This window comes from Sinocyclocheilus grahami, unplaced genomic scaffold, assembly GCF_001515645.1.
Source record: "Sinocyclocheilus grahami isolate Dianchi unplaced genomic scaffold, SAMN03320097.WGS_v1.1 scaffold34.1, whole genome shotgun sequence".
NCBI lineage: Eukaryota > Metazoa > Chordata > Actinopteri > Cypriniformes > Cyprinidae > Sinocyclocheilus > Sinocyclocheilus grahami.
The window spans coordinates 896,575-918,605 of record NW_015505213.1 but is presented as its reverse complement, the minus strand read 5'-3'; the positions used below and the strand labels follow the sequence as shown (position 1 = coordinate 918,605).

At 37.0% G+C, this 22,031-nt stretch overlaps 2 protein-coding genes and 1 non-coding gene across 7 annotated transcripts in view; 2 read left to right on the top strand and 1 right to left on the bottom strand.

Moving 5' to 3' along the window:
- Positions 1-157: 157 nt before the first annotated feature.
- On the bottom strand, positions 158-230 carry trnar-ccu (transfer RNA arginine (anticodon CCU)). Its single transcript has one exon. It is a non-coding gene; the product is annotated as a tRNA-Arg (tRNA).
- Positions 231-375: 145 nt separating this feature from the next.
- Positions 376-8,522, top strand: LOC107581404 (intraflagellar transport protein 56-like). Its single transcript, XM_016266962.1, has 13 exons — positions 376-817; positions 1,936-2,082; positions 2,152-2,244; positions 2,422-2,536; positions 3,808-3,857; positions 3,953-4,098; positions 4,265-4,436; positions 5,066-5,243; positions 5,314-5,369; positions 6,099-6,152; positions 6,275-6,338; positions 7,288-7,376; positions 8,415-8,522. Exons 1-13 carry the CDS (start codon positions 815-817, stop codon positions 8,520-8,522), a joined length of 1,275 nt encoding a protein of 424 aa, XP_016122448.1. The 5' UTR covers positions 376-814.
- A 1,525-nt stretch (positions 8,523-10,047) lies between these two features.
- ubn2a (ubinuclein 2a) overlaps positions 10,048-22,031 on the top strand; it is a 27,917-nt gene continuing 15,933 nt past the window's right edge. For 2 of the 5 annotated variants that reach the window (XM_016266819.1, XM_016266816.1), the window contains exons 1-8: positions 10,048-10,732; positions 12,087-12,203; positions 12,299-12,400; positions 12,689-12,817; positions 13,627-13,727; positions 14,426-14,945; positions 16,289-16,359; positions 16,459-16,588. In XM_016266819.1, coding sequence (XP_016122305.1) covers positions 10,430-10,732; positions 12,087-12,203; positions 12,299-12,400; positions 12,689-12,817; positions 13,627-13,727; positions 14,426-14,945; positions 16,289-16,359; positions 16,459-16,588 — 1,473 coding nt within the window. In that variant the 5' untranslated portion in view covers positions 10,048-10,429. Of the gene's footprint in view, positions 10,733-12,086; positions 12,204-12,298; positions 12,401-12,688; positions 12,818-13,626; positions 13,728-14,076; positions 14,233-14,425; positions 14,946-16,288; positions 16,360-16,458; positions 16,589-17,307; positions 17,437-18,128; positions 18,230-18,422; positions 18,943-19,709; positions 19,781-19,879; positions 20,010-22,031 lie in introns of those variants that run through there. The other 3 variants (XM_016266818.1, XM_016266820.1, XM_016266821.1) reach the window with 3 other exon arrangements.

Genomic DNA, 22,031 nt, shown 5'->3' with positions numbered 1-22,031 from the left:
TTACCTTCACCAAACCTGCAGAAACCCTGGTTTAAGAATGTAAAGTGTCTGTTTGATTCAGATTTGGCTATTTTAGGATTAGTTGATGAGCACTTTTGCCTTGTGCATGAACATTATTACTGGTATATGTATGACTCAAATAATAGTGAAAACATTCCACCCCAGATGGGACTCGAACCCACAATCCCTGGCTTAGGAGGCCAGTGCCTTATCCATTAGGCCACTGGGGCTTCTATGGCTGTCTTATGAAAGATTCAACTTGTTTATATATAATAAATAAGTGAAAAAAAAAAACGTATGTTATATTTTAACCATGTTTTGATTAAAAACACAAGGCACAGCGATGCGCATGAATCCCATCACATGGCGGTCTTCTGTCGTTGATCTGTTGAGGAATGGGTTGCTTAGCAACATCCTGATGCAGCGCCGCCAAACATAGCAGTCGAGCTTAGCTAGAGAACACTGATTACACACTAATCACGCACTGCTCTGCGCTATTATATATAATCTGATTTAATTCAGGAGGTAGGATCGTTTGCGTTTATTCAAAAGCAAACGCAGATCTTTTAAACATCTTGTACGCACACCTAAACATAGTCGCTTAGCAAGTATGCTAGCTAGTAGGCTATCTGGCTAGTTTACTTCATCTACAGAAATACTGTCCCTGGATTAACGGACATCTAAATCGATGCTGTTTGTAAAGCTAGTGATTCCTTTTATAGGCTTTATGGTGACCAGAGTGCTAGTACAATGACTGGCTAAATCTAGTCTAGTTTCAGGGTCGTGTGCTCGTGGACAGTAAAGCATCATCACCATGGTGAGTATCAACAACACATATAATATAGTTATTATTAAGTTAACATAAAATGTTCTGAGCAAGCAAGCATACATGTGGCTTTTATGTAGGCTAGGCATAATTCAATATGAATTCAAGAACTTAAAAAATGTGCTCACTTTTTTTTCTGTTCTCATTAGTATTACTTTTTGAGCTAGTTATATCTTGTAACTGTAACAGTTTTATTATTATTATTATAACAACTAAACTTAATTAATCTAATGGCCTCCTTTATAATTATATCTAGCTACCCATTTAAAATTGGTTATGCCTATATTAGTGACCCTCACTTTTTGTTTTCTATAAAAACATGTAGCAACAAATACTCTGCGTTAATCTTGCCTAGTTAGGTAACTTGAATTCTTTTAAGTGCCCACACTATATGATAGTATAGTAGTTGAATGTTCCCCTGAGAAATTAAGACATTACAGTAGTAAACATAGTTTTATAGTTTCATAGGAAAATTTTTTTTCTGTTCTCATTAGTATTACTTTTTGAGCTAGTTATATCTTGTAACTGTAACAGTTTTATTATTATTATTATAACAACTAAACTTAATTAATCTAATGGCCTCCTTTATAATTATATCTAGCTACCCATTTAAAATAGGTTATGCCTATATTAGTGACCCTCACTTATTGTTTTCTATAAAAACATGTAGCAACAAATACTCTGCGTTAATCTTGCCTAGTTAGGTAACTTGAATTCTTTAAGTGCCCACACTATATGATAGTATAGTAGTTGAATGTTCCCCTGAGAAATTAAGACATTACAGTAGTAAACATAGTTTTATAGTTTCATAGGAAAAAATTTTTTTATTTAGCTCGGAAGCATTAAATTGATAATGTATAGTGTTACAAAATATTTCTATTTCAAATAAGTGCTTGATGAGCATACTGCAAAAGTCTTACTGACCCTAAACTTTTGATCGGTAGTGTGTAAATAATAGTAGAGTACATGTAGTCCATGTGCTGTACAATATGCATGAAGGATTACAAACTGGAATAAATATTTATGTGTACACATGATTAGAATAAAATAATAGAATTTCTCTGAACTGTTGTACATCCTGATAGCAGCATCTTGTTTCTGTCCTGAAGCTCTTGTCTCGGATCAAACCAGCAGTGGGTGGGGAAGCCTCCACCAGCTCGAATGAGAAGAAAAGGAAAAATAAAAGCAAAAAGATTCCAAGACTTGAGGATTATCTAAACCAAAGAGACTATTTGGGAGCCCTGACTCTATTAGAGGTACAAAAACAAGCACTTTGGATCTCAGATTACATCTCTATGATATTTACATGAACTCTGTAATGCTAGTTTCAGCGTAATGGCGGGGTGTCAGTGGAGCATGCAGACCTTTGGACTGGCTTCTGTGCCTTTCATTTGGGAGAGCACAAGAGAGCAATGGAGGTTAGTGAAAGAGATGGTAGATTCTGCAGACACACCAGGATGTTGGATGCAGTCAGTCATGCTTGACTAAGAAATGAATCACCTTTAAAGAGCGAGGCTGTGTGGCATTATGGCTGATTGTCATTTGAAATTAGTTGTTTGTAACATGACATATTCCTACTTGTTACATATACTCAGGAGTACGAAGCTCTCACTCTGAGGCCGGAGTGTCCGGTGGATGTTTGGGTATATCTGGGCTGTTCGCTCTTTTTCCTGGGGCTTTATAAAGAGGCCGAGGAGGCGGCATCAAAAGGTTTGTCTTCACATACTGTAAACTAAAGTTTGGGGTCTGTAAGATGTTTTTGGAAGAAGACTCTTATGCTCACCAATGCTGTTTTTTTCAAATACAGTAAAATCAGTAATATTATAATAATGTAAAATCTTAAAATGTAATTTATTCCTGTGATGGTAAAGCTGAATTTTCAGCATCATTACTGAAGTCTTCAGTGTCACATGATCCTTCAGAAATCATTCTAATATGCTGATTTTGGTGCTTAAGTAACATTATCAATGTTGAAAACAGTGCTACATAATATTTTTATGGAAACCGATTTTGTCAGGATTCTTTTATAAAAAAGAACAGCATTTTTTAGAAATACATATACTTTTTTTTTGTAGCACATCATCAAAAATTATCCTCTTAAGACCCGAGAAAAGATTTTTAGGAAAAAAATCTTTTTTTTTCATGTCTTTACATTGTTTAGAGCATTAAAAAAAAAAATAAATAAAAAGATATTCCGTTCATAAGTTATGCTATGTCCTCGGTAAATAAAAAGACACGAATGAACATGCATAGGCAAAAACAATAGATTTTTAAAATCACCAATACATTTTTAGTTTTTAGGATTTTTTTTTTTTTTTACCAAACTTTGTATAAAGATGATTCTCAACTATGTTATAACAGAATGATTTGATATACCATTTTTCTTTCTGCAAAATGTGTAAAATGGCCATAAACGGGTTTTCTCATTATATACAATGTATCTATAAACTAAATCTAATTTGCATATTAATGTGTTTTTTGGGGCAACATGTAATGAAAAAAGAAGTGTAATAATGGGAGTAATATTTGACAAGATTTTCATAATAATATAGAATATTGAAACATAATTTCTTTCTCTATTAATTTGTTATATCTCCCAAAATGCTAATAAACATGCTTTTAGTCCCAGTATCCTGTTTCATAACAGAAAGTCATATTTTGATTTGAAACCCCATAACATTTTTCTGAGATGTTGATTTATGACAGACAGTTTAAAAATTAGACAGATTTAAATTATAATTACAAAATATTATCTTATTTCCATAAGAGTGTCACTAAATTAATATCAGACATATTTGAAGACCAAGGAGAGGGGAAACATCCAAACATTTAATATCTCTGAAAAGCCCTGAATGTGCTCTGTACAGGACATCCAGACTTAAAACTGTGGCATGTATAGTCTCAGAGAAATACACCAAAATATAATGTCCTCATATGAGGTCACATGGTCTCAGGAGGTTAAAACATGCTGTCTTTTTCAGGGCCAAAAACTCAGCTTCAGAATCGCCTGCTCTTTCATTTAGCTCATAAGGTCAGTTTTTCGTAATATTTCGTCCCCTAGTTGACATTATTATGGTAGTGCATCTGATGATAATGATATGGTCTGCTTTGTTCTTCTCTGTGAAGTTCAGTGATGAAAAGAAGCTGATGGGTTTCCATCAGAACCTGGAGGACGTGACTGAGGACCAGCTGAGCTTGGCTTCCATTCATTATATGCGCTCTCATTACCAAGAGGCCATTGATATCTACAAACGCATCTTACTGCAGAACAGGTGCTTCAGAACTACACCGTGATCGCATCAACATATGAACCAGAACCTTTGAGAAGACGTACAATGCATTTGTACAATAATATAATAACATATGGAATGTCAACACATTCTTCGTACAGCACAGCATCAATACTGACAAATGATTTGTCTCTCTCCAATTCTGCAGAGACTTTCTGGCCCTGAATGTGTATGTGGCTCTGTGTTACTATAAGCTGGATTACTATGACGTGTCTCAGGAGGTGTTGGCCGTGTATCTGCAGAGTATTCCTGACTCTACCATCGCCCTTAACCTCAAAGCCTGCAACCACTTCAGACTCTACAATGGCAAAGCTGCTGAGGTCAGTTACACTACTATGTTTTCTAGCATACACAAGATGAAAGTTGATGATTATGATCCTAAAGACAACTTTAATTGTACACTACTGTTTCAAAGTTTGGGATAGGTAATTTTCTTTTTTTAAAGTCTTATTTTTTAAGTCTAAAGGCTGCATTGATTTAATCAAAAATACACTAAGTTGTGTAAATATTACAGTTTTCAATTGTAATGTATTTTAAAATGTAATTTTTTTTCTTATGATGCAAAGCTGAATTTTCAATAGTTACTACTCCAGTCTTCAGTGTCACATGATCCTTCACAAATCATTCCAATAGGCTGATTTGCTGTTAAAGAAACCTCCTCTTATTATCAATGTTGAAAACAACTGTGCCGCTTAATATTTTTATAGAATTAGGAGTCTGCATTTATATTAAGTATTTTTGTGTAACAATGCAAATGTCTTTACTGTCACATTTGATCAATTTAATAGGTCCTTGCTAAATGAAAATATAAAAATATGAATTTGTTTATAACGTGATGTGAAAATAATAAAGAAATAAAATGCGTTGAAATAAAATGCATGTGTGTTGACGATGAAAGATGGTTTTAAGTTCTTTAATTAACATTTTGTTCTCCTTCTTGACTCTTTAGACGGAGTTGAAGAACCTGATGGATATCTCTTCCAGCTCATTTCAGTTTGCTAAAGAGCTCATTCAGCACAATCTGGTTGTGTTTCGTGGGGGTGACGGGGCCTTGCAGGTTTTACCTCCTCTGATTGACGTCATATCAGAGGCCAGACTCAACCTGGTCATCTACTATCTCAGACAAGGTATGTCGATCAGGCGTACAGTGAGACTGGCTTATCAGGTTTGTTATTAACTTTGCCATCTCTCATTTAGATGACATTCAGGAGGCCTACAAACTCATCAAAGACCTTGAGCCCACCACACCCCAGGTATTTAGTCCTCCCTAATATTTATTTCTCCTTTTTTTTTACTCTTTTTATTTACTGTCAGTCAGTGACTGGATTAGAGTTTATAAGTGATTATAATGTGTTTTATCTGCTGGTATGGGATGTGATCGTCTTGGTAGTACCAGCATGAATGGACTGACAATGATAAACTAATCAAATCATATTTTCCACCATATGTGACCCTGGACCACAAAACCAGTCATAAGGGTAAATTTTTTGAAATTGAGATTTATACATAATCTGAAAGCTGAATAAATAAGCTTTCCATTGATGGAAAAGCTTTCCATTGATGCCGAGATACAACTATTTGAATATCTGGAATCTGAGGGTGCAAAAAAAATCTAAATATTGAGAAAATGGTCTTTAAAGTTGTCCAAATGAAGTTCTTAGCAATGCATATTACTAATCCAAAATTACGTTTTGATATATTTACGGTAGGAAATTTGCAAAATATCTTCATGGAACATGATCTTTACTTAATATCCTAATGGATTTTTGGCATAAAAGAAAAATCAATAATTTCGACCCATACAATGTTTTTTTTGGCTATTGCTAAAAATACACCCAAGCGACTTAAGACTGGTTTTGTGGTCCAGGGTCACATATATATAACCATTTTCCATCTTCATTTGTCTGCCTTACATGAGAATTGTTGTCTAAAATACATTTTGGGTCCAGTGATATCATTTTATCCTCTGGTGTCATTCACAGGAATATATTCTGAAGGGGGTGGTGAATGCTGCTTTGGGACAAGATATCGGATCGGTTCGTGAGGTTTATTCATATCAGATAACAGTATTCCCTCTCAAAGCCTTTGTGCATGTTTTCCAAAAAAATTCCCAAAACTATGTTCTCTTATCTTGTTATATGTTTGTGTATTTTTACAGAGGGACCATTTAAAAATTGCCCAGCAGTTTTTCCAGTTGGTTGGAGGCTCAGCCAGTGAATGCGGTAACATCATTGTTTAGGCTGACAATAACAATATTAGCGCTGGTTCAGCAGCCGGGCCCCTGTGCTTTATGGAATGGAGCCGGTGACAGAGTTTGTTTTCTTGGCACAAACTATGCCACATCCTAGACTGAAAATGGCTCTCAATTATATATCCTTTCTATTTTACTACAAAATGTAATTTGAACCTGACATAGCGAAAATTAAATATTATTTTCTAAATATTTTTTATTAAAATGGGGTTTGTCCCTAATGTAGGAACGCAAAACCGTCATTTGGAATCCAAAATTGGCCATTTGTGTGAGTCGTGTTAAACCGATGAGTGCTTGAAGCATGGCACTGTGTTCATTTACACGCGAGCAGCTGATGTTTTCAGTGTCTCAGAGCGGCTCGGTTTGCAGTAACCACTGCTCCGCACAAACGTCATCTCCCCAAATGTGTTATGAGAATCTGTTGTCAGCAAAACAGAAACTTTGAGGTCTATGCTTTTATTTTTGTTTTCTGCAAAAATAAAAGCTCTGTGGTTTAACGCTTGACAAGAGAGAAATTAGGACAACCATGAATATTAGTATTGAAATTTTACTGTTGTTCTGTAAAATAAAATAAAAAGGCATATTGAATATAACTGTAACAGAGAGTTCTGTAAAGAAAATAAATAAATTACATATTTAATCTCCGTGTAACATTGCAGTTGACACTACAGTCACCAGCTGACCGGCAAATAGCTTTATTTTCTCACCTATTTATTTATTTATTTTAATTAGGTACTTGTCAAGTGTTCAATTTGTACCTGTTGGATTTATGAATTTACTTATTTATCTACTTATTTATTTATTTAGCTACATAGCACATAAATAAAATGTAGGTTTTGTACATTAGTTTCACTGAGAATGCATTTCCCTTTGCCCTGGACATGTGAAACACATTTAATGATCTATTTTCTTCTTATAAGACACAATACCCGGCAGGCAGTGTATGGCCTCTTGTTTCTTCCTGCTGAAACAGTTTGAGGATGTGCTTATATATCTCAACTCAGTCAAGGTAATACACATATCAGAGTGTTTGGACTGGAAGCAGAAGCATTAAAAACATGGTCCCACTTTATATTAAGTAGCCTTAACTACTATGCACTTACATTTAAATGAATCATTTGGTACAATGCACTTATAGTGTACATAAATGTTTTTGGTTACACTTTACTTGAAGGGGTGTGCATAAGGTCATAAAAAGCTACATTTTATTTTATTTGAAATGGAACAGTTTATTGAACCTTTAGACCAAATATTTCGAAAAATGTCATATCTGTTTTTTTCTGGCGAATCATATTTGATACACCAGGCTTTTATGACTCATTTAGTATAATAAAGTGAGAAATAAAGAAGTCCCATTCGAGGAGGAACAAACACAGCTGTTTTATTCAGGCTTAAGCCGTGCAAAAATGTGCAATGTGGTGCAGTTGCTATATTTATATGGCCAAAAAGATGACATTCTGGTATCTTTTAATTTTGGGGGAAAACAATACAATTCAATACTATGATGACCGAGAGATGTACAAATAAACATTCCTTAAAAGCCTGATGTATCATATTTGTACTCATATTTTAAAAAAATTATCTGTGCATAATCAATTAACAGTTAGTTGCTCATCACAATAAGTGTTCATTTTGAGATATCACTAACAATATAAAAATAATTTTTATGATTGCTATATAAAAATCAGATTTAAGATTTTTGGACAAAAAAGTCACATGTACCACAACCTGAAGGTAGACCGTTTTAGAAATACTTTTGCTTTTTTTTTTAACTTGCTAAAAGAGTATAAACTATCAATCAGACGACAAAGGAGTGTAGTAAACTGTGTACAACAGGTTCTTCAGCAACGTTTTGATCATATTGATAATTTAGGGGCCTTAGAAATGTATCAAATATGATGCAGTAGACTTTATAGTGTTAAAATAGACAGCCGTAGCTCACCCAAGTTTTGCAAAATTCTGTTAAATCATCTTTAACTCTCAAGAGAATGAGCTTTTGACCTCTTGTCATGTTTTCTATGTTTATATTTTCTTTGTTTTCAGAGAGACACTGAAGGAGGTTTTGCCAATGTTGAGGAGCACTGGCAACCCACAAGTTGAGTACATCATCCGCATCATGAAGAAATGGGCCAAAGACAACAGAGTGGCTCTCTGATCGCATTTACAAATGTGCTAACACACAGCAGTAGTTATTATTGGATATTTATGTTTGTTTGTCTGTCAACAAAATATGTGATGAGTACAACAGTTAAGATGCATCTTAGAAAGAAGAAAAATCTCATGCTCTTATAAAGTGTAGTACAGCCACACTAAAACATTTACTTAATTATAAGAATTATATCTTTTTTTTTTATTATTGCAGTTGTCAGAAAGAGAAAACTATATTTACAATGTATCCATGTCAGTGAATGTTTTCTGTGAGATGGGCAATGCAAAAAATTAGTTTATATATTTTCATACTTGAGGCAACATAAGCCTTTATTGTTTTGTCTTGGAAACAATAAATGTCTTAATTTGACAGGCTTTATAAAATGATATACAGTGCTATGAAGATTAATCTGTGTTATAGTTATCTAGCTCAGGCATGATATTTGTACACCTTTAGAACAAGTGATATCAATGACTAAGGCAATTCAATTGTTTCAAAACAGGCTGTGACAACCTAACAGAAAAGATTAGAAAAATTAATGTTATCGCATCAAAAAAGAAAAATGAATTATATTGAATTGTTATTGGTAACACTTTGCAATAAGGAACCATCTGTTAACATGAACTAACAATGAGGTAACACTTTATTTTAAGGTGTCCTTGTTACTCATATTACATGTACTTACTATTATAATAACAATTAATTATGCATAATTACATGCATTAACCCTAAACCAAACCCTAATCCTAACTCTAACCATATAGTAAGTACATGCAGTTCATTTAAAATAATTACTCAGTACTTAAATGTATAATTACACTGTAACAAGGACACCTTAAAATAAAGTGTAATCAAAAATGAAAATCTTTTTTTTATTAATCTTAGTTTGTTTATTTGACATTTACTAATACATTATTAAAATAAAAAGTTGTCTCTGTTCATATTATTTAAAGGACCTGAGCTAAAATGAAACAAAAATAGTAGTATTTTTATTCACTTTAAAAAATATGAATAAATACTGTAACAAATGTATTGTTTATTGTTAGTTATATTAGTTTATGCATCAACTAACGTTAAGGAACGTTATTGTTATTTGTCTGTTTATTATTGTTATTGTCAAGTATTATATAAGATTATATAATATGTATTAAGTATTATAGCTAACTGAGACTTGTTATAGCACTTGCATATCATTGCTCTTTTGTTGATTTTGATTGCTTCCATTGTCCTCATTTGTAAGTCGCTTTGCATAAAAGCGTCTGCTAAATGTAAATGTAAATTTATGTAAATGAAAGTATTACCATTACATCTCCTGGGCTATTTAATTCCAAACAACAGAACCTCTTAACATGTAATAAGCGCCTTTAGGAAACACCTTAAACCACATTCTGTTGGAAAACACTTTCCTCTATTAGTTCCATATCTATGTATTAGTTCAATTTCAAGGGGAATCCTTTTTTTTCAACCGTGGCATTTCTATTTGCTCATTAGAGCGTCTGTTGCCTGTAGGCCTGCCTCTGATTGGACGCGCTGCCTCCGTCGGCGTCTTCTGATTGGCCAAGGCGCCCTCTCCGTCGCGCACGCCGTTTCCGGTGTCCCTGTGTGCGCAGGCTCAGTTCGCTCGTCTGCGCTCTTTTATTTATTTACTCTCTCTCATCTAAGATGGCTGTTCGGAGCTCCTGAGTCCCCCGAGCGAAGCGACCGAGGATGCTTGCGCCTCCAAAATCAACTTTCACCCGGCCATCCCTTCCCACGCGCACCCCGTAAGGCGCGGAGGGGACTCTAGCATCACTACCGCCTCCGAGCGCCCCTTCCATCCGGCGTGAAGCTCTTTAAATCAAGTTGTTTGGCGAAGTCGAGCCCCGCCGCTGAGTGAGTGAGTGAGTGAGTGTCCAAGAGCACTGAACATCCAAATGGCCGAACCGAGAAAAGTGCAGTTTGTCACCCTGTCGGCCCTGTCCGGCGGTCCGGGCGCGGAGGGCAGGAGACGGCGGCTGGATGAGGACGGAGCCGCCGAGATGAGTTTTGACCGAGAGGGCAGGATGAAGATGACGGGGACCGGGGTAACGACAGCGGGTGACCGCGGGGGTTTGATCGAGAAGAGAGACGGCGAAGAGCCCAAAGGGAAGACAGTGCGCCTCAACCTGTGTCTGTTTGAGCCTAACGAGCAACGCTCGGCCGAGTTCAACTACAGCGAGCTCATCCAGTCTCAACAGGTACAGTAACTGTCCCGATCACTTCAGTGAAGAGAGTGTGTTAGTCAAACCATTACAAGCCACCGCTTGCTTGTTTTTGCTGAGTTTGCTTATGCATTAGCCTGTTAGCAGTGGAGTCCAAAAATAAAGTCCTCTTCAGGATCTCCTACTAAGTGGCAAGTGTAACATATGTTGTGATCGAGTGAGAAGTGCATTAATTTTTTTATGACTTGTCTCTCTCTCCTGTTTGCTCATAAACTTTAGAGCACTTTTTTTGAGTACGTGACCCTTGTGGCCCCCAGGGCCCTGTGCGCACAATATCAGTAATGGAGAGCTGAATTGCTGCTAAGTGCTGTTCTTGTAACTTTTATGAATATAGGCCTGGCCTTTGCCATCTGTCAGATGATTGGTTTTCTTAAAAGTGCACTTTTTGCTAATTAAAAAAGTTTTGCTATTAAATGATTTTTGAGAAATGTCATTAAAATGGTGTGCACTCACTTGTGATAAGCACTCTATTAATTTGTTGTAAAAAAAAAAGAAAAAAAAGCTGTTTTCTACATGAAGTGGGTTGCCACCTCATGGGCGACTTCATGTTGAGATCACATGATCATTGGTGTCATTTTAGATTGCTACTAATAATATCAGTGATAATAATACTACTACTACTGCTACACAACATGACAATGGAGTCTAAAGCAATACCAGTTCAAACTGAATAAAAGCTAGATCTGTTTATTATAAGCATGTGTTGCAGCTATGTTTACTGCAGCTTTAAATGCATAAGCTCTTTAAAGTCAGCTAGATTCTGGATTCTATCTTTGTCTTTATCGTTTTTGAAAGTGATTCCATTGATATTGTTCCTATGTGTCATTATTGTTATAGTTGTGGTGTGGAATGCCCTATTCTTGTAGAATTTTAACGATTATTAATGAAAACTCTAGCTTTCGGCCTTAGTGTGAATGGACCTAAAAGGGATAGTCCACCCCAAAATGAAAATTCTGTCATCATTTACTCACCCTCATTTTAAACATGTATGACTTTTTCTTCTGTGAAACACAAAGAAAGATATTTTGAAGAATGTTGATAACCCTAACACACTTTCAGTTCCTGTTTACTTCCATTGACAAAAAAACAATCAAACAATAGAAGTCAGTGGAAACTGAAACTGGCATCGAGGCAGTTCTGAAACTTTTTTTATTTATTATTTTTGGGTGGAATATCCATTTAAGTTTGAATGGAAAAATAAATTAAATGTTCCAGAAAAATATTGATACAGAACGTATTGTACTCATTCTGATCCACAAAGCCAAACTGGAAAAATTAAATGTCTCAACCTTACTGGAGTGATTACGCTCACACATTTTTCGTTCCACAGGCCAAGAAGAATCCACCAGATTCTAAATCTTCCCTGGACCCCAATGATCCCTTTAATGCTGATGAGCGAGAACGTCGGGAGGTCGAGGCATTGGCCAAAAAGTTTGAAAGCAAATATGTAAGTGTTGTTCTATGATTTTAAGTTGCATATTCAAATGTGTGGGCACTCAAATGCCAAATGTCACGTTGCCGCTACCACCGACGTCCTTACAGGGTAACGCAGGGAAAAAGAGGCGGAAAGATCGGATGCAGGATTTGATTGACATTGGCTTCGGCTACGATGAGAGTGACCCCTTCATAGACAACTCGGAAGCTGTGAGTGGGCACTTGCCATGGCAACAGACAGACATCACTATGGAGATGATCGATTGGCATTTAACATGCTGTTTACCAACTCTGTCTCATTGCTCTCTGAACTTGAGGGGTGTTTTTTTTCCATTCATATTGAAATCAGTGATGGATATATTTAGATTTACCTTATGGATGGATTTGAACTGTGTGGTTGTGGAGTCATTTTTGCCATCATAGCGGCGTAAAACTTTGCCATAACCTCAGAAATGCAGACAACAAACAGTGTGAATCGTTGTTTCTTCTTCCTGTCAGTATGATGAGCTTGTTCCAGCCTCCCTGACCACCAAGCTTGGTGGATTCTACATTAATACGGGTACTTTGCAGTTCAGAGCTGCCTCTGAATCTGAGGGAGAGGATGGGGGCAAAGAAGAAAAATCCAGGGTGAGTTTACGTTGTTTTTGCCAAATGACCCTGTGCACACCTGGTTATTAATGTCCATCGTGGGTGATCCGGTCAGAAGTGGTCAGTTGAGATAGATAGACATTGAATTTGGGTTTTATTATACATCTGCAATGTATCTCGTTAGACCACTTGTGATGTTGTCAAAGGGAGGATCAGGAAGCAAAGAATTGACATACTGTTGCTCCTAAACGCTTGTTTTAAATTTAATCTTGCCACATACAGGTGTATGTGTATAAGGTTGGCTTTTCCAAATCAGATCAGATTAAGGAGCATGAAATCTTCAGAGTTTAAAACCCTTCATGTGTGACTTTATTCAGATGTGGTTTGAGTGACCAGATCACAAAACAATTTGAACCCCATTTACACTTCTATTTATAATATCTGTCTCGACTGAACCCTTGTGATCAGATCACCCAGACGGATGTTGTTACCATGTGTAAACGGGGCCACTAAATGATATTTAGACCTGTTAAAGAGACAGTTCACCCAAAAATGAAAATTCAACCTAATGTCGTTGCGAACCCATAAGACTTTTGGTGATCTTTTAAAACATACGAACAGAGTGGTTTAAACACTTTAATCATATGCTTTAATTGTTTTTTTTAAACAATATTTTTATTAACTTTTTTCAAGTTTTGGTGGAGGGATAGAAATCTCTCGCGTTTCAATAAAATATCCTCATTTGTGTTTTAAAGATGAACAAAATCTTATGGGTTTGGAGCGATGAGGGTGAGGAAGGGCAGAATTGGCATCAGTTTTTCATAAAACCCTAATTATGACGTTTGTAGATGAGAGATGGAGAGGAACCACTGATAAAAAGAAGGAAGACGAAAGATGCAACCAGTATAGAGGAGAAAAAACCCAGGAAGAACAAAGTAGCTAAACAAGGGTAAGAATTTGTTTTAGTATGTATACATTTTGTAAAACTGATTTTTGAAAACTGAAAACCTTTATACATCATGCAATTGAAATAGTTATTTTTCTTAAAAGTGTGCCTTTACTAAGCTGTTTGTGTAGTTGACGTGAATTAGCTAATTATGAATGCATTTTTAATCCGTTTTCGACCATATATTTGCTCTCAGAGTGGCTGGTCTGAGCGTTCATCGCCCTGAGAAGAAGAATATTAACTTTTTTCAAGTTTTGGTGGAGGGATAGAAATCTCTCGCGTTTCAATAAAATATCCTCATTTGTGTTTTAAAGATGAACAAAATCTTATGGGTTTGGAGCGATGAGGGTGAGGAAGGGCAGAATTGGCATCAGTTTTTCATAAAACCCTAATTATGACGTTTGTAGATGAGAGATGGAGAGGAACCACTGATAAAAAGAAGGAAGACGAAAGATGCAACCAGTATAGAGGAGAAAAAACCCAGGAAGAACAAAGTAGCTAAACAAGGGTAAGAATTTGTTTTTGTATATATACATTTTGTAAAACTGATTTTTGAAAACTGAAAACCTTTATACATCATGCAATTGAAATAGTTATTTTTCTTAAAAGTGTGCCTTTACTAAGCTGTTTGTGTAGTTGACGTGAATTAGCTAATTATGAATGCATTTTTAATCCATTTTCGATCATATATTTGCTCTCAGAGTGGCTGGTCTGAGCGTTCATCGCCCTGAGAAGAAGAAGCGGAAGAAACTGATGAAGGATTCGCTCTGTCTGGCTGCAATGCTCCACCGTTTCACACGAGAGAAGGAAGAGATGCGGAAACGGGATGCCAGTGCGTCTCATCCGGGCCCTGGTCTCACCAGCAGCACTCCCAACTCCAACAACCTACTGCAGAACTCCCATCTCCAAGCCAATGCCAACAACAATGACCTTTCACTAGCCGACCTGACGGCTGACCCCGCCATGATGTCATTGCTTAGTTCGGCCAATGAAAGCGAGCTTCAGGATCTCATGCATGACCTGGATTTTAGTTTTTTAGACTCAGGGCCCCAGATGCCCCCATCAGCCAGAGAGAATGGACAGGTTGGGTTGGGTTCGTCATTGGGGCATAAGATTGGAGGAGGGGGACTGAATCGAGGGCAGGGGGGTCTCATCTCTTTTCCACCTCTCCCCGATGGTCTTCCAGCCCCCTTGATCAAGCGCATAGAAGACCTTCGAGCTGTGAGTTGTTGTGTTATTTTTCTACAGCCCTCATTTCAGTTAAACAGGGTCATGTCATGAAAAAACAAATTATTTCTCTTTTTAAATAAGAGTCGAAACCATACTGGGGGCTTTAAGAACTCAAAAATCCATCTATTCATTCCACGCTCTTAAAAAAAAAAAAGCTCTTTATGTCTCTAATGTTAGCTGACTGAAGTTTATTTTTAACAAGATCCCTAATGATTTCAGTCTGATCTGATCAGAGACACATTTCAGCACAGTCTGTTTTGTGAATGTCTCACAATGTCTTTCACTAGCCGACCTGACGGCTGACCCCGCCATGATGTCATTGCTTAGTTCGGCCAATGAAAGCGAGCTTCAGGATCTCATGCATGACCTGGATTTTAGTTTTTTAGACTCAGGGCCCCAGATGCCCCCATCAGCCAGAGAGAATGGACAGGTTGGGTTGGGTTCGTCATTGGGGCATAAGATTGGAGGAGGGGGACTGAATCGAGGGCAGGGTGGTCTCATCTCTTTTCCACCTCTCCCCGATGGTCTTCCAGCCCCCTTGATCAAGCGCATAGAAGACCTTCGAGCTGTGAGTTGTTGTGTTATTTTTCTACAGCCCTCATTTCAGTTAAACAGGGTCATGTCATGAAAAAACAAATTATTTCTCTTTTTAAATAAGAGTCGAAACCATACTGGGGGCTTTAAGAACTCAAAAATCCATCTATTCATTCCACGCTCTTAAAAAAAAAAAGCTCTTTATGTCTCTAATGTTAGCTGACTGAAGTTTATTTTTAACAAGATCCCTAATGATTTCAGGCTGATCTGATCAGAGACACATTTCAGCACAGTCTGTTTTGTGAATGTCTCACAATGTATTGCAGGATTTGTTAAGGGATTGCTATTGATGGATGGGACAGTTTAACTATTGCAGATTCACAGCCAAAGCACTGCAGAGGCTTTTACATAGACGTCTTAGAAATGATGACTTCTACTAATGTTATAAGTAGACCTAAGAATAAAATGTATGAAATTGCATCTTTAAGGACATCAGAAAGTGGATTAAAATCTATTCCAGCCTGTTCTGTGAGAGCAGATGAATTTATAAGAATAAAGGCCACTGAACAGTTTTGGTGATAGCTATCTGTTATATAAACTGCATTACATCTAACTTTAAAATGTAACGCGTTAAATGTTTTCACTGAAGGTAAATGCATAGAGTTACAGAGAGAGAGCAAGAGAGCGAATATACGCCCACAAATCCACTTCCCATTTAAAAACACTTCATGGACTTCATGTTCTGACAGTAATATCATTTTCCAGCCTAACTTTATTTATATATTTTTATTTGAACAAAGGCATCGAGGCAATTTGATCAAGAAGGCAGAAAGAAATTCTTCACACTGGATATGAATAATATCTTGCTGGAGTAAGTAAAATCTCAGCATGTTATCTGTGACTTTAAATTTGGTGGTCGTTTCTCATAGTCTATTGTTTCTTGCCATTGATCATTTTTCTTCTCATTTAGTATTGAGCTGCAGGTTCAGGAGCAGCCGGCAAACATTCGTTCTGAGGTGTACTCTCACCTGGAAGCCTTTGTGCCCTGTAACAAGGAGGCGCTACTAAAACGACTCAAGAAACTCAGCTTCAACATCCAGGTGAGGGACTATACGATACTTTCCCATAGGGTATTGAGATTTTACACTAACACCAGGACAATATTTGTTGTGTTTGTACTTGGTAATGATACTAGTGCTGGTGTAGCTGAAAGTACTAAATTACGTTTCAATTTTGTCCGCTGTTTTTTAAATAGTGTAGCATAATGCTTCATATTAATAAAAACATTGTCCTAGAACATCTCTCTCTTCATCGTATAGAGTTGGGACATACAAAAATAGGTTGAAAAATAGGATCAGTTGATAAATCAGTTCAAATAAATTATTCACCAATTCACTTGAGTAGTTTATAGCTATACTTTAAGACTTGTACTCCCTTTTTGTAGAATCATTAATATTTAGGCGTAAATGTGATTCCTCTACTTTTATTTCGATTAAGTTTCACAGTGGTCAAGATTGTAGTCGTTATTAATAGTTGACCATTTTCATTAACAATTTTATAATTTATGACTATAATTCAGTGCCGATCCTAGACTTCTGGGGGCCCTATGCAAAACTGGTGGGGGGGGTTGTTATGAGTGGTTATGAACGAATGAATGAAACGCATTTGTCCGTATTTCACTCCGTTTCGAATCACGCTTGCGGAAAGCACTTCAGAAACAGTGTCTGTTCCGCGGCTCGGTACGCTTTCAACAACTTTGCCATAACCTCAGAAATGCAGAAAACAAACGGTGTAAATCTTTGTGTTTTCTTCCTGTCAGTATGATGAGCTTGTTCCAGCCTCACTGACCACTAAGCTTGGTGGATTCTACATTAATACGGGTACTTTGCAGTTCAGAGCTGCCTCTGAATCTGAGGGAGAGGATGGAGGCAAAGTAGTAAAATCCAGGGTGAGTTTACTTTGTTTTTGCCAAGTGACACTGTGCACACCTGGTTATTAATGTTCATCTTGGGTGATCTGATCAGAAGTGGTCAGTTGAGACAGACGTTTTAATGTTTTCATTTTCACCTTAACACAAACGTGTGTATCTGATGGCTTTTCCAAATCAGGTCAGATTAAGGAGCATGAAATCATCAGAGTTTAAAACCCTTCGCATTTGACTTCGTTCAGATGTGGTTTGAGTGAGCAGATCACAAAACAATTTGAACCCCATTTACACTTCTATTTATAATATCTGTCTCGACTGAACCCTTGTGATCAGATCACCCAGACGGATGTTGTTACCATGTGTAAACGGGGCCACTAAATGATATTTAGACCTGTTAAAGAGACAGTTCACCCAAAAATGAAAATTCAACCTAATGTCGTTGCGAACCCATAAGACTTTTGGTGATCTTTTAAAACATACGAACAGAGTGGTTTAAACACTTTAATCATATGCTTTAATTGTTTTTTTTAAACAATATTTTTATTAACTTTTTTCAAGTTTTGGTGGAGGGATAGAAATCTCTCGCGTTTCAATAAAATATCCTCATTTGTGTTTTAAAGATGAACAAAATCTTATGGGTTTGGAGCGATGAGGGTGAGGAAGGGCAGAATTGGCATCAGTTTTTCATAAAACCCTAATTATGACGTTTGTAGATGAGAGATGGAGAGGAACCACTGATAAAAAGAAGGAAGACGAAAGATGCAACCAGTATAGAGGAGAAAAAACCCAGGAAGAACAAAGTAGCTAAACAAGGGTAAGAATTTGTTTTTGTATATATACATTTTGTAAAACTGATTTTTGAAAACTGAAAACCTTTATACATCATGCAATTGAAATAGTTATTTTTCTTAAAAGTGTGCCTTTACTAAGCTGTTTGTGTAGTTGACGTGAATTAGCTAATTATGAATGCATTTTTAATCCATTTTCGATCATATATTTGCTCTCAGAGTGGCTGGTCTGAGCGTTCATCGCCCTGAGAAGAAGAAGCGGAAGAAACTGATGAAGGATTCGCTCTGTCTGGCTGCAATGCTCCACCGTTTCACACGAGAGAAGGAAGAGATGCGGAAACGGGATGCCAGTGCGTCTCATCCGGGCCCTGGTCTCACCAGCAGCACTCCCAACTCCAACAACCTACTGCAGAACTCCCATCTCCAAGCCAATGCCAACAACAATGACCTTTCACTAGCCGACCTGACGGCTGACCCCGCCATGATGTCATTGCTTAGTTCGGCCAATGAAAGCGAGCTTCAGGATCTCATGCATGACCTGGATTTTAGTTTTTTAGACTCAGGGCCCCAGATGCCCCCATCAGCCAGAGAGAATGGACAGGTTGGGTTGGGTTCGTCATTGGGGCATAAGATTGGAGGAGGGGGACTGAATCGAGGGCAGGGGGGTCTCATCTCTTTTCCACCTCTCCCCGATGGTCTTCCAGCCCCCTTGATCAAGCGCATAGAAGACCTTCGAGCTGTGAGTTGTTGTGTTATTTTTCTACAGCCCTCATTTCAGTTAAACAGGGTCATGTCATGAAAAAACAAATTATTTCTCTTTTTAAATAAGAGTCGAAACCATACTGGGGGCTTTAAGAACTCAAAAATCCATCTATTCATTCCACGCTCTTAAAAAAAAAAAAGCTCTTTATGTCTCTAATGTTAGCTGACTGAAGTTTATTTTTAACAAGATCCCTAATGATTTCAGTCTGATCTGATCAGAGACACATTTCAGCACAGTCTGTTTTGTGAATGTCTCACAATGTATTGCAGGATTTGTTAAGGGATTGCTATTGATGGATGGGACAGTTTAACTATTGCAGATTCACAGCCAAAGCACTGCAGAGGCTTTTACATAGACGTCTTAGAAATGATGACTTCTACTAATGTTATAAGTAGACCTAAGAATAAAATGTATGAAATTGCATCTTTAAGGACATCAGAAAGTGGATTAAAATCTATTCCAGCCTGTTCTGTGAGAGCAGATGAATTTATAAGAATAAAGGCCACTGAACAGTTTTGGTGATAGCTATCTGTTATATAAACTGCATTACATCTAACTTTAAAATGTAACGCGTTAAATGTTTTCACTGAAGGTAAATGCATAGAGTTACAGAGAGAGAGCAAGAGAGCGAATATACGCCCACAAATCCACTTCCCATTTAAAAACACTTCATGGACTTCATGTTCTGACAGTAATATCATTTTCCAGCCTAACTTTATTTATATATTTTTATTTGAACAAAGGCATCGAGGCAATTTGATCAAGAAGGCAGAAAGAAATTCTTCACACTGGATATGAATAATATCTTGCTGGAGTAAGTAAAATCTCAGCATGTTATCTGTGACTTTAAATTTGGTGGTCGTTTCTCATAGTCTATTGTTTCTTGCCATTGATCATTTTTCTTCTCATTTAGTATTGAGCTGCAGGTTCAGGAGCAGCCGGCAAACATTCGTTCTGAGGTGTACTCTCACCTGGAAGCCTTTGTGCCCTGTAACAAGGAGGCGCTACTAAAACGACTCAAGAAACTCAGCTTCAACATCCAGGTGAGGGACTATACGATACTTTCCCATAGGGTATTGAGATTTTACACTAACACCAGGACAATATTTGTTGTGTTTGTACTTGGTAATGATACTAGTGCTGGTGTAGCTGAAAGTACTAAATTACGTTTCAATTTTGTCCGCTGTTTTTTAAATAGTGTAGCATAATGCTTCATATTAATAAAAACATTGTCCTAGAACATCTCTCTCTTCATCGTATAGAGTTGGGACATACAAAAATAGGTTGAAAAATAGGATCAGTTGATAAATCAGTTCAAATAAATTATTCACCAATTCACTTGAGTAGTTTATAGCTATACTTTAAGACTTGTACTCCCTTTTTGTAGAATCATTAATATTTAGGCGTAAATGTGATTCCTCTACTTTTATTTCGATTAAGTTTCACAGTGGTCAAGATTGTAGTCGTTATTAATAGTTGACCATTTTCATTAACAATTTTATAATTTATGACTATAATTCAGTGCCGATCCTAGACTTCTGGGGGCCCTATGCAAAACTGGTGGGGGGGGTTGTTATGAGTGGTTATGAACGAATGAATGAAACGCATTTGTCCGTATTTCACTCCGTTTCGAATCACGCTTGCGGAAAGCACTTCAGAAACAGTGTCTGTTCCGCGGCTCGGTACGCTTTCAACTCGTTTTTTTAGTCTCGAGCAAGACTGTACGACATTCATATTACATGATTTTACAGATTTTTACGTAGAAAGGGCGACAGCGCACCGCGTTAAAAGAAATGATCATTCATGTTTTCATAACCGATGGCCAAATTCAAAAACTAAAATTAAATCATCTTTGAGAGCAAAGGGGGCCCCCTGGTGTTTCGGGGGCCCTACGCAGCTTGCGTATTTTGCGTATAGGGAGGATCGGCTCTGCTATAATTAATGAAAGTATTTAATGTGGTTACCCAGAAATCATTATTTTCTGTGTGGAGTAATGAAAGTGTGAAAGCACAACATAATCCCGCAGTCGCAGTTATGCTGTGTGAAACCGGCTGAAGTTTTTTTTCTCTCTTGTTTTTTTGAAGCTAAATATTGTAAGTTAAATGCTTCTGTTTTTCATTATTATTCATTTCAAGTTTATTCGGGGTGATTTCTAGTTTCACTGCAGGGCTCGCAAAATCGCTAGCTATTGTGTTTTCAGTCGGTCTACCAAAATGTATCACCACTCTCCCGCGGGTCCTTAAAAACACCTAAAGTGAGTTATCAAACTTAAGGCCATAAAAAGTTTTAAATACGTTAAATGGTATAAGAAATGTCTTTAATTATAATTTCAAGAGGTCTTACAGTTGGGGATGGAAAGACAAGAGTCGCGATATGGCTGGATTCAACTTCAAAAGGCAAAACGCGGCGTGGATGTCTTTATTTGAATGTATCTGAAGGCAACCGACTGTCCTCAGAAACGTGTCGTTGGCATTTTAATTTCATTTTACCTATAATTCCTGATAAAGCAGCGTGTATGAGCGCGGAGCTGCTTTGTGTACAGCCATTACCGGCGAAACCGCAATATTTCAGTGCTCCTAAAGCGCCTCCTCGTGGCAGAGAATGAATTTGCATTTCCAATAAGCCTTTCTTACCGTTTATGATCAGATCAATGCAAATATCAACTCGTGTTTTTACGCAGCAAACACATGGAGTTGTAAATGAGAAAGAAGATAATGTGCCTTCTAAAAATCTAAACAATTAAGACTAAATTAATATAATCATTTATATCCTTCATTTATCCCTTTTCATAAAAATGGTCTAAACGCTGAAATGCTGTTGTATAAGATTTTTGTTTTTATGAAAACCTGTATCTGAACTGTAAATCATGTAATTTTATGGCTCAGCACTGTGTTACCACAGACATTGTCCAACCCCACTCATACGGTGTTCATTTTACTTGTGCAGCTGTTTAAATGGGTCATAAATTGACTTGCATTTATTTAAAAAAAATTCTGCAGATACCCTGTAAATAGTGAAATAAAATTCCTTCCTTCATATTTGTTGATATTTGTGTATTGAAAATA